The sequence below is a fragment of the Watersipora subatra genome, chromosome 7 (assembly GCF_963576615.1).
Source record: "Watersipora subatra chromosome 7, tzWatSuba1.1, whole genome shotgun sequence".
Lineage (NCBI taxonomy): Eukaryota > Metazoa > Bryozoa > Gymnolaemata > Cheilostomatida > Watersiporidae > Watersipora > Watersipora subatra.
In genome coordinates this window covers 30,369,013-30,382,032 of record NC_088714.1, presented here as the reverse complement: position 1 = coordinate 30,382,032, position 13,020 = coordinate 30,369,013, and the positions used below count along the sequence as shown (strand labels likewise).

The 13,020-nt window shown below is 37.1% G+C and overlaps 2 protein-coding genes across 5 annotated transcripts; one reads left to right on the top strand and one right to left on the bottom strand.

Annotated features, from left to right (window-relative positions):
- Positions 1-129: 129 nt before the first annotated feature.
- LOC137399973 (protein yippee-like 5) lies at positions 130-12,737 on the bottom strand. 4 transcript variants are annotated; one of them, XM_068086257.1, is made up of 4 exons: positions 12,661-12,737; positions 4,368-4,516; positions 3,117-3,253; positions 130-625 (listed from the first exon to the last, which is right to left on the bottom strand). In XM_068086257.1, the coding sequence occupies exons 2-4, from the start codon at positions 4,506-4,508 to the stop codon at positions 547-549; spliced, it is 357 nt and encodes a 118-aa protein (XP_067942358.1). In that variant the 5' UTR covers positions 4,509-4,516; positions 12,661-12,737; the 3' UTR covers positions 130-546. The 4 variants fall into 4 exon arrangements, with proteins under 4 accessions (XP_067942358.1, XP_067942357.1, XP_067942359.1 ...); XM_068086256.1 differs by having other exon boundaries at positions 12,666-12,732; XM_068086258.1 differs by lacking the exon at positions 12,661-12,737 and adding an exon at positions 5,498-5,575.
- On the top strand, positions 9,502-10,128 carry LOC137400657 (uncharacterized). Its single transcript, XM_068086989.1, has 2 exons — positions 9,502-9,757; positions 9,860-10,128. The coding sequence occupies exons 1-2, from the start codon at positions 9,502-9,504 to the stop codon at positions 10,126-10,128; spliced, it is 525 nt and encodes a 174-aa protein (XP_067943090.1).
- Positions 12,738-13,020: the final 283 nt, after the last annotated feature.

The following is a 13,020-nucleotide window of genomic DNA, read 5'->3' as shown; positions in this document are numbered from 1 at the left end:
ATTGCCAGCCAGCAAGTACCTGTCATGGCGCAGTCATATTGGATTCGTCAATAGCTCCTGTCTGTCAAAAGGGAGAAAATTTTAGTAGCATGGAAATCTTGAACAAACTTCTCTTTTGATCAAGTTTGCATAATTTTATTAAACAAATTTATTTAACCTATGTATTTTTTAATTCAATTGGTTAGACAAATGACTGGTGTAACATAATTGGCATGGCGGAGGATTCAAACACAGTTGCTAAGTTCCAAAAATAATGTCAGCTAGGTAAATTTACGCCCTGCCCTAATGACAGGCGCTATTTAGACTTTTATACACAAAAACTATGAACTACATTCCAGGAAAGATAAATATCGATTCATGAATTTTTAAAATAAATATTGTAGGAGTGGACAGTTCCTGTCATCCAATACTAGACACCAATGTACCAATAATATAACTACACGAAGCAGAGTATGTTAGACTGACAGATGTTTGACTAAGTGCTCTGAAAATTACAATGTCTAAAAATAAGCTAAAATTACATAATTAAGAGAAAACATTGTTTTCCTAAAGGTCATCTCGATCCCTGAAGCCACCCATCTCTTTGATAAGTGCTCTCTCCAGAATGACTCGGCCTTCTTTGTACCTATGCAGACAAATATCACCTGTTCATGTCTGAAAATACTACTACCGTTGTTAGTTGGTAAAATACTAGCTGTCTAAAGCTAAGTTAATAGCAGTCACCAGGTGGTGAGTCAACTGTACTTCATTCATATTTTTCTAGTCACACTAAAGAACCATAAATGTAACAATGCTGAGGTACATGATTATCATACAAATGCATAGCCAAACTTGAGTACAGTTTTGTAACACCAGAGTTGATCACTTATTCCGGCTATAAAAGTTTAACATTTATTATAATACAAACATAAATTTCTACAAGCATGAAAATCAAAGAAAAGACAAAAATTGGAATAGCCAATGTTTCATCTTTTGCAGAGGTTACCATAAATTTGGGCAACTTAACGTAAAAGCACATTTGGAATCTATTAATGATTTTGATTGTTAAAGCGATGCTAGTTTACGATTTAATTTCCAATAAGAAGATCCAAAGAAGGCAAGTTGGCTACAACGAATACCGACAAAAAAGTTATTCTATAATTTATGAGGTCAATAAAGAAGCATCTATAAGTATGCTCATTAGGGTTTAGTGTATGCTTGTCGAGTTTATTAAATATAGCTTGCAGATTAAAAAACATGTGTCTTCTGCATTTTAAAAAACAAGCAATAATAACCAACATAGGTAATCATGCAAGGTTATGTTGATACAACTGAGATGATGTGAAAGCCTGTAGAACTCCAGTGCTATTAAAATTCTTGAACAAAACACATTCTTGACATAAGTAATATGTTGACAACTTGCTCCAGTTTAAGCGAGATGAGTCATAGTGATCTGGAGTGGGTGCATTAGCATATCATATTAGCATAATTATAATGCTAATCAAACTAGATAGCCCTGTACACGCTCCTTAGTCATTGTATACCCAATATACATATCCAATACAACTTTGCATGCAGCTGATGAGTCACCCAGATGGGATGAGAAAAATGTAATTCCCTTCAACCCTGCGCTTAGATTTTGGAGGTGTTAAAAAGGTCTGCTGCCAGAGTTGCCCATCATGGATGGACTGTTCGGACAGTTGTTTATCACAGATAAAAAGAATCATATGAAAGTTAACACATCGTAAACAGGGTTGTTAGTAGCTGATCAATTATCCAGTCATGAGTTTATCACCGATGAAAAGGAGGATATAAAAGTTGAAACCACAGACAGTGTTGTTAGTTACCAATAAACTATTCGGCTGTGAGTCGAACACCAATAGTCCATGGTATAATTGTTAACATCACTGACAAGGTTAAGCTAAATTATCAATAAAAATTATGTTTGTGTACTATAAAGAGATTGTGGTAATATGTAAGAAAGCTTTAGAAGACAATCACTCGTCTCAACGTCAATAAAATGTCTTTTGCTGCGTATTTTGGTAAATGATTATTATTATCACTGCTATAGTTAGCATTGTTATTAGGTATCTAAAAACCAAATCTTTCTAATAGAAGCATGAACTGGATGCCAGATACAACTAATATATTTTATTTCCAGTTATACCTTTGCTACCAACATTTTCACATGCAATGGAAATTTTAATACTTACTTTTTTTTGTGATTAAACCACAGTAGATTGCTTCTTATATTGTTATATATGATAAACCTGATATACGAATGTACCCTGATGCCTTTTATTAATATGTTTAGTAATATAGTTTTATATATTATGAAGAATAAAAATACAAATAAATATAATAGCAGGTGTTTGAATTATATTTGTATACTAGTGGAATGTCTGCCTTTGCACGGGTGTTAAAATTCAGCTTATAAACAGTGATAGCAATACCACACATAAACTCGGCTTATAAACAATGTCACTTGCCATTAGCCTGGCAAATTGAAAATGGCTAATTTAAGTAAGCTCTTACTAATACATAGAATAACGTTGCGCCGTAACAAAGAGCGGTAACGTATTTTCACCCGCATCGCGAAATATACCACCCAGTGATTTTTCATATCAGACTTTCACTTGCAAGTTTTTTGACAGAATGCCTACGATAACTAGTAAAAATAAGCCATTTTGTGTAAGAAATCTTTTCAAGGAAAAAAAGAAATTGATAAGGTATATAAATGTCTGTTTAAAATATTTGAATTTCATCTGTCAAAAACTACTCATGTTGGTTGTGTGCCAACTATGTCACAAAAGTGTTAAAATCACTACAACCTATAATCCTATATCAACAATATGATTGGCTAAAGCCAGGTTCATACTGGTCACTATTCAGACATGAAAGATGTAAGATACAAACAGATACATTTTACCAAACCAAATAATGTCATCTTTATCATACATTTCTTCACACAAACGGCAAGCAATGTGAACCAGGCCGTATTATCTGTGAGCTATCTTTGATGACTGCAGCCATCTTTAATGACCCTTATGTTAAGGCATTGTGGGTAAAGAATAACATTCAGGAGCCTACAAATCATATTAATGTTATTAGTATTATTTCTAATCTGTTGAACTTACCGCTGACTTTCCTCAACAGCGAATTCATATATCCAGCCAAGCTTTGTGTCACAGCTCTTGCAAAATATATCTCGTACCATGTGACGCCCTGTCAACATCATGCGATCTTGTACCTCACTGTATTTGAGATTCACAACCTGCCAAAAACAAACAGCATGCTGATTACAACAGCAACGGCTGGTCAGCACTTGTCATTTCATCCCGCGTTGATCGTATACTGTTTTGCATGAAATTCCATGAAGCACTTTCCTGTTTATTGAAGCACTTCAACAGGTGCTCCAATAAACAGGTGCTTCTTTAAAACTATTTAAGGCATGCAGATGCTTTTCACAGCTTTCAGACGGCAGCACACTAAAACCTAGTAGACACTCTATCGCAGCATGTCAGAGTTGCACTCTCGGCCATTATTCGTAGACCGTGTGAACGAGTTAAGAATCAAGGCAACGCAGATATGTCAAGAAGCGTTGCAGTTGTCAAATTTTTTCGACATTTCTTTGTGCATCTAGAATAGTCTGTGTAATGTACGCCACTTAAGCCATGGTGATTGGCTGTTGCAAGTATCCGTGACCTATGACCCCCTTTTATGATAGTTTCAGCGACAGACACTAGTATTTCAGTGACCGCATTGTGTGATGAGAATGCCATATCACGGACTATTCTCTGATGTAAACGCAGATGTACTTGTAATAGTGTAACCAATGTTACCACGGATAATCACCGATAGATTGTGGTATTACTGCCGATATACTGCGATACAGCGTGTACCAGTCTTGAAGAATAGCTTAGGCAATGCGATCAGACTACAGCAAAGTCAGTCTACAGTCATTAGATTGAGTGATGCTGACAACTTCAACCAGTTATAGGGATCTGTGTCTATATTCAATTGAGTGACAGCGATAAGAAATTAAAAAGTTGACTAATGTGTCTAGTATATGGTTTCAGTTTGTGTAAATTTTATTAATTTTGGTTGTATGTAGATGATAAGATACAAAGAATATAGTTAATGTAATTAGCACATGTAGTACTACAAATTTACCACAATTAATTCATCTTCTCCGCAAGGTGATGGTATTGTACATGACCTTGTACCATGACCTTGTATTTATCAATGAAGACAGCAGGTCAACATTAACATTAAATATACATGCACGATGCATTGAAACTAAAAAAGTGAAATAGGCAAACTTCAGGTTTCAGCCTATCAGAAACTAAATCCATGCTTAGCACAAGGCGTAAGTGTGCAGCACCAACCTTGTGGAAAAGGAATGCTCTTCCTGATGAGCCTGTAAATCGAGTTGAGATAAGCTGGCTGCGATTTGTCAAAGCCGTCGCACACTGAGCGCATGCAAATATTCTAGTACCTCCCATGTGCTCGAGAAATACTCTACCCATGATTTGTTCTGAAAAATACACATTCTTTTCTCGGTTTTTAGCCTTCCACATACACTATAAGGTAAATTTTTTATATAATGCCTGTTATAAATATTATAGTGCCTCTCATTCATTGTATTTATCAGCTGTAAATGTATATACTGTATATACTGTATATACAGTATATACAGTATATACAGTATATACAGTATATACAGTATATACAGTATATACTGTATATACTGTATATACTGTATATACTGTATGAAGCATCAAGAATGTAAAAATTAAATTCTAGTGTTCAACAGCTTCATTTCTTTGCTCATTTATAAGCCCTTCTTCATTTACAAGGATATATATGTATTTATGTATATATATATATATATATATATATATATATAGATCTCGAGTGTTACATATTTGACACTCAAGACATCAAGTTTATCACGACATCAACTGATGACATTGTTTAACACGTTGTCATGGTGATCAAGTCTCTGTGAGATCAAACAATGTTTCCATTTTTTCAAGTAGTTACTACTGCCAGAAGGTTTTTCCCAACTCGGCAAAAAACTTCAAACTACAGTAGCAAGTTACTATCTTTTATTTTTTCTTTATACTGTATTCTGACTGCATGGCGTTCTGACAGAACTACTGGCAAAGAGAGCTAGATAAAAAGTCACCTTTATTTTCTTTACGCCGCAAATCACTTGTAATACATAGTATTTTTTAGCTATTCAATGTTATAGAAGAAAAGAATAGCTAGCCTCCGTGCACAGACATTACTGTGTCACTATCAGGTCATCTATCTTCTCATCAACCGCTGCTTTGCTTGATGTTCTTTCCACCTGATTTAGCATTGCTAAAATCTATTTCTGCTAACCTCTCTGTTGAACTTATTTGAGAATGTTTCAATACATTATCATTGATGCTGCAGGTAACTCACATACCTTGTTTCAAATTTTCAACTTAACCACAGATTCAACACATCCTCAGCACCTTGTACTTACCTTCCAAACCGGGCCTTCACCAAAATCATGTTGGCAATCTGAGTGCAATACCTATTCGTTTTCCTTTAGTTTCTTCGTCTATGAAAGATCTGATGGTATCTTATACTAACTGATAGAACATGCTCTTTGCCATCATGAGCTCATAAAATTCAAAATAACCTATGAGCTTCTCTATAACAGGTTTAAGTTTGCCATTAAATACAGGCACATTAAAACCACTTCTAATCATATCACAATTCAACTATGTATTGCTATATATGCCTAATAAGATAGATTCATAGAAACAAACACAACCTCCAATATGTATGCAGACACAGTGGTTGTCATTAGAAAGCTATTGAATCATTAGTTGATTTAAACATGTCTGCTTTAATTGGTATTCTAATTAGGTTGTTAATCAATTTTAAGACTGGTACATAGTTGTTGGTCCAACAAAAAACAACCTATTTAGCAGTGTGTTGCAGATTGCATTTTATTATTATTTCAGCATATTACTGTTTTGTAAAGCGAGTCGTTTTTACTATTAATATATTAGCGGGCATGCGCACGGCCTCCTTTGGATTGGCCATGGCCAAAAAAAATACACAAGTTATTACCAAAAAGTAATGTTCAACTCTACCCTTAGTATGGGGCCTAGAACACTCAACCTCACTCTTCATATCATAAGTACACATGATGCCCCGAGTACGGTAAGGTTGGTTAGAGTGTAACGAGTGTGTGGGCTATACTCGACATTCAATCTAGAACAATTATTTTTGGCCAGTCTAGACGGAAGCATGTTCCCGACAGCTAACATCACTATTATTGGTGGGAACGTCTTGATTTAACAATTGAAAAGCTGTTGTGTCCGGAGCCATTAAAGGAGGGCGTTGACCTCCTCGAGCAATGAAAAATCTTTAAAAAAACTTTGATTTATTTATCAAGGCATTGGAAAAGAGCCGAGCGAACTCAAAAGTCAAGGTAGCTCTGCTACTGAGAACGATTGGCCTGTTTTTGCCGGGATCTGGGCTTATTCAACTCATTCACATGGACTCAAATGATGACTTTGACACAGTTTGTGCAAAGTTTGCGGAATACTGTGCGCCTCTGATAAATACAGTGGTAGTGCTGCATAAATTAATGACGTCTAAACAGTTGATGAGTTAATGACAGAACTTTGTAACATAGCAAGGCTTTGAAACTTGGGTGAACTATATGAGTGCATGGTTCTGCAGGCTTTCATTCTCGGTATAGATAATGACCGCATACCCCGCCGACTGTTTGAAAAGTCTAATATAGCTCTAACAGAGGCATTGGACATATTGTCGCTCGGTTGAGAGTAAAAATAGAGATCTGAAAGCAATCGAGTGTAGATTTCAGGAGAAAGTTAAGCTGGTAGCACATGGTAACAAGGGAAACAAAGTAGGAGGCCGACTGAAAATCCGGCAGGAGCATGCTAACGCCGCGTGACCAAGCACCCACCTAGTTCATTCCTGGCCTATGACAAACAGTGCCACAAATGTAGTAAAATGGATCACTATTCAATTTGATGCATGTCTAAGCGGCGAACAAGAGAGGAAAAGAAAGACAAACCTAAAAGGGAAAAAGCCCACCAAGCACTACTTGTACTACTTGGAACTACTCTCCGGATGAAGAACTGAGCAAATCTATCTATCAAGCGACAAGGAAGAAAGCTACTGGTCTTTTTCGATGTTACCACGGGTCAACTGAAAACAGTTTTGGAGTTTCAGCTGAGCACTGGCGTCAGATGCAACATTTTGTCTGAGACCGCGACCACGGATTGTTGAGAAAACCAAATCTGCAGAAGACTACAACCCAAATGACTGTCTACGATGGTTTAGTATGTACGCCACTAGGTTGGTGTCTCCTGAAAGCTTTAGATGGAAGCGGCACTACCCATAAACTCAAATTGCTGGTAATTAGCAGAGCTCAGCCCAGCTTGTTGTCAGCCACAACATGCTTAGATCAAGGGATCATACACCTGAAGTTGATATTTTACTGCAAGAATATGAGGATGTTTTTCAAGGACTGAGACTTGAGCTTGATGCTATCATGAGACCAGTACAGGTATGCTCACGGAAGATACCGCTAGTGATTAAAGAGAATGTCATGAATCATGAAAAAACTAAGCTGGCTAGAGCAACGTAGAGGTATAACAACAGTAGATACCCCAACCGGTTGGATCAGTCATATGCAGCCTGTCAGAAAGCCTAATGGGACAGTGTATCTTTGCATTGACCCACAAAATCTGAACAAAGCCATCAAGAAAAATCACATACCCATGCCAACCCTTGAAGATGTGTTGCCTCAATTGAATGCTGCCAGATATTTCTCCTTCTCTGATGCTAAAACTGGTTTCCAACAAGTCAAATTATAAGATGAATCAACAAAATTAACTACCTTCTGAACTCCAAATGGGCACTACAAGTACCCAATTGGAGTTCTACAGTTACAAAACTACAAACCAAATGGGTTTGTAGAGTTTTGTAACTGCGTAGCAAATACATGCAGATGTAAAAATTTGTTGCTATGCCACACAACTATTAATATTGTGTTATACCTTATTTTTGCAGCTTTCATGAGCATAAATAAAAAGTTGCTTTCCTCGCAATAATTATCTAGCACAATAGCTAGATTATTATTGCGAGGATATCATTTGGCATATCCAGTACACCAGAGGATTTTCAGAGAAGGCTGGCTGACACTCTTGTAGGGCTAGAAGAAGTAACGTGGTAGCTGATGACATACTAGTATATGGCCGAGACCAGAAGGAACATGACTACAACTTGAGGGATCTGCTGGAATGTGTCAGAAAAAATGGGTCCGAGACTGAACAAGGACAAATGTAAGTTTCTTGAGGATAAACTGCCGTACATTGGCCATGTGCTCACGTCAAATGGGTTAAAGCCAGATCCTAAAAAGGTCAAAACCATTTCCAAGATGGATTGACCAACAGCACCAGAAGGGGTTAAGCGCTTCTTGGGGCATGTGACCTACATGTCAAAGTTTGTTCTAAATCTATCAGCAGAGCTGGAGCTTTTAAGACTTCTGGTAAACAAAAAAGATTTGGTGTAAGAAGATACCCATCAAGAAGCACTTTCCAAACTGAAGGAGATGCTCAGCAAAGCCTAGACATGACAATACTTTGATGTGAAGTCATCAGAAGTCATTGAGACAAATGTGTCAATGGCCGGTCTAGGAGCAGTTTTTCTACAGCACGGAAAGCCAGTGACATATGTATCTCGATCATTAAACTATGCTATGCTTTCATAAATGACCAGTTTGTATTCGAACACCTGAATGTGACAGTACAGACAGACTACCAACCTTTGGAGACTATTTTTAGAAAGTCTATCCACAAAGCAACCAGGTGAGTTCAAGCTTGTCTGCTCACTTCGCAAAGGTACGCAGAGTTAAAAGTGCTTTGGAAACCTGGAAAAGGGCAGCTAACCGCAGACATGCTGTCTCGAGGCTCTCACATGAAACCCCCAGTGGCACAGGTGGCCCATTCAGACATGTTATTAGTGGCAGAGGCTCTTGAGGACCTTCCTTTCTTAACTCCGGAGTATCATCGCCTATGGAAAGCAGCTAAAAATGACAATCAGCTGCAAGAGCTGATCTCCTATATCTTGGTAGACACTGGGACTCTTTCTCAGTCATTGAGAGCATATCACTAGTTTAGAGATGAACTTACGGTCAAACAGAGGCTCGTTTTTAAAGGAACCAGAGTTTTTGTGCCTTTGAGCATGCAGACAGAAATCCTGCAAAAGCTGCACATGGCTCACCTATGATTTAATGCGACTCTAAGAAGAGCTCGACTGACAATGTAGTGACTACCTCTCACTAATGATGTATGTAACATGCTGCAATCCTGTCAAACATGCATCAAAGATTTTTCCAAACAAGTTAAAGAAGATCTACAAAATCATGACAAAATCACATCAAAACCATGAACAAAGGTTGGGGTGGACTTATTTGAGCAAGCCAACCACCACTCTGTGATGATGGTTGACTACACTTCTGATTTCATGAAGTCTGAAGAACATGAGCATCGAGGGACGGAAGAGGTAGTCATGGCCATTAAGCAGTCTTTTGCCCGATGGGGAGTTCCTGTGATTGTACACAGTGATAATGGCCCCCAGTTTATGTCACACCTCGTCTCCAAGTTTTTTCAGTCATCGGCATTTGAATATACTTCAAGCACGCCCGAATCAAATGGAAAGGTGAAGGCAGCTACCAAAATGATTAAGAGACTACTCTGTAGATGTGATTACCTATATATGGCACTTCTCGAGTACCGTAACACTACAACAGAAGAGATGGCTACCAGTCCCACTTAGAGGTTACTCCACAAATTCACAGTCCCACAAAAGGTAGAAAATTCAACTACAGAAGAAAGTAGAAGCCATGCTGAGAAACAGCACAAACGCTTGAGGGAACAGGAGCAGTATAATAAGGGTGCTAAGAATCTGAAACAACTACAAAGAGAGCCAGTATTTGTGAAAGACTACAGACAACATCGCAGGGAATGGATGAAAGCGAGAGTCCTTAAACAACCACGGGGAAGGACATATAGTGTTCAGGTAGACGAGGACCTTGTGCAAAGGAATAGGAGAGATTTAGGGCAGTGAAATATATAGGCAGTTGAGCCGAAACACAATGGGACAATCTGGAGAAGTTCAACAAGAGACAGTGATTTCAGATCTTCCTGTAACTGGGACTGAGCGGAAGGTACCTGTCCGTCAATCAAGAGCAAAAGAACAAACTCCAGTAGATGTCAGATAGTTGTATAAGCGGAGTGACTAGTTGACACTAAATCTGTACTCCTGTTGAAGCTTTACTCCTATTATATACTCAGCACATGGTTCATTTTAGTATTGTTGAGCTTTTCACTGGTCAGTTTTTAGGCTCGCCATACCACTAATTTTTTATATGTAACTCTTACATGCTTTAGAGTAGCACCAGCAGCGTAGACAATCTAGAGACAAGCATAGCTTAATTTAGTTGCTTTGTGTACTTTGAATAAGAGAGGATGTTGCGGATTACATTGTATTATTATTGTTTCGGCATATTACTGTTTTGTATAGCAAGTCGTTTTTACTACTAATGTATTAGTGCGCATGCGCATAGCTTTCTTTGGACTGGACATCCCCAAAAAAGACTCACAAATTATTATCAAAAAGTAATTTCAACTCTACCCTGAGTGTGGGGCTGTAGTAAATTTGCGTAAAATTTACGAAAAAGACTTTCCATCACTAAAGCAAAAGGACAACTCATTAACTGTCGGTGGCACTGAGAAGGGCCGAAGAAAGGATGGGAGTAAAGGCTAAAACTACACTAGCGAGTCAATCAGAGTTTGTTTATCTAGTTAAAGAATTCAAATTATGACATGTTCCCACGGCTAATGAAGAATGAAATAAATGCAAGCTAAAATGCGATCGCTAAAGGTATTATAAGGCACCTGCTATCTTGGACTTACAAGCAGCAAATTCTATGAACTTCAAGAAAGAATATTCGTTGGTTCTTTGTTTTATTATCAACTCTTTTTCCATATTAATTAGTGTATTACAAAAATATAGCAAAATGTAACTGCTGTTTTGACCTACAAATTTCAACTACTTGTAACCACCGATCATATGTTGTGTTTGCTTCTGCCTGCTTATATAAACAGTTGTTTTTGCATTTGAGGAGCAGTCGAGACTTGGCTAGTATGGTGAGGCATACTTTGATATCACAATAAATTTATGCAAGTACAACACATCTCTTTTGTAACTTAGACAGATTGGCTTAAAAGGTGTGCTAGTATATATACAGTCTGCTATCGGCTGTTATAGAGTCTGATTTATTGGCTCTTGTTGGCGTTGCGCTGGTATATATACAGTCTGCTATCGACTGTGTATAGAGTCTGCATCTATCGGCTTTTGTTAGAGTTGCACTGGTATATACATCGTCTGCTATCAGCTGTAGTATATATAGTCTGATTTATCGGCTCTTGTTGGAGTGGTGCTGGTATATATACAGTCTGCTATCGGCTGTAATGTATAGAGTCTGTATTATCGGCTCTTGTTGGAGTTGCACTGGTATATACACCGTCTGCTATCGGCTGTTATACAGAGTCTGATTTATCGGCTCTGGTCGGGGTTGCGTTCGTATAATCACAGTCTGCTATAGGCTGTGTGATAGCAAGTCAGTATTAATGGCTTTTACGCTGGCAGTGACGGAAGTATAGCTAAATTAGGGGTGCTTAAGCTATTATAACCAAGCATCAGTTTTTGCTTGGCCTGGTTTAGAAATTGCCCTAAGTTTACTTCAGGGCCTAGAACACTCAACCTCAATCTTCATATCATAGCTACACACGGTGGAAGAACAGAATTTGGCAATCCAGGTTCTATAATTGAGTCGTTAATTCAAATTTGCAAACTCACACAACAACCTTTTGCTATCCATAAATAAAATTTAATAACTTTACAGTATTTTTTCAATATACTGCTATAGTAACTCATCTAAAAGGTCAATACATGTTAACTCAAATTCAAAAGAATGACCTATACAATATATGAAATGATATGAACATCTAGTTTTTCAAAACAGCAGAATCAGGTTAGAAAAATATGTGATAAGCTGCATAAAAAATATTTTAAAATCCATAGTAGATGTTAGCCTGTGAGCTGATATTTTGTAAAAAATGATACCAACTCAAAATTTATCTGTCAGCTCAACAATTATTGTGATCGCTAACCTTAACCTGGTAGTACGCATATAATAAGATGCTAATATTTCCTACAGTAAATAAACTACCCAAAATTAATAACTGAGCATTAATAAATATGTAATGTTTCTATTTTACGAGTCACTGGGATACGAGCAGCCCTGTACTACGATCTTGACGTTCTCGATACTTGATACGCAATTTGAACTATAAGAAAAGCGTGGACATTTTTTAAGTTTATCTATTTACAGAAAATAATTTAAATCCTCCAGAATAAACTTTTTCAACACACAAACGGGTTAAATAATAAACTATTTGATTCCATTGCGTCGGAAAGTATATTTTAACATAATCAAGAAAAATGGGTTTGTAGAGTTTTTTAACTCCGTAGCAAATACATGCAAGTGTAAAAGATTTGTTGCTATGCCACACAATTATTAATATTGCGTTATACCTTACTTTTGCAGCTTTCATGAGCATAAATAAAAAGTTGTTCTCCTCGCAGTAATAATCTAGCGCAATAGCTCTGCCCTGACCTCTAAGGTCATGTTGTTACACGTGATCAAAACTTTCCGATGTCAAGCCGAAGGTATTTATATATTGAAGTTGTCTTCCTTTTTGTAAGACCATATTCAAAATCCATAATGGAACTAGTTGATAAATTATACAAAGTTGTCTGTGTAACAACATAAAGTTATATAAAAAATAATAAAATAACTTGCTGTAAAAAATAAGGTTTTATAAAATGGGTACCATAATGGATTTTGTATCTTTCTTACAAGTAATTAAGGAGACAACTCCAGCTCAAATGAAA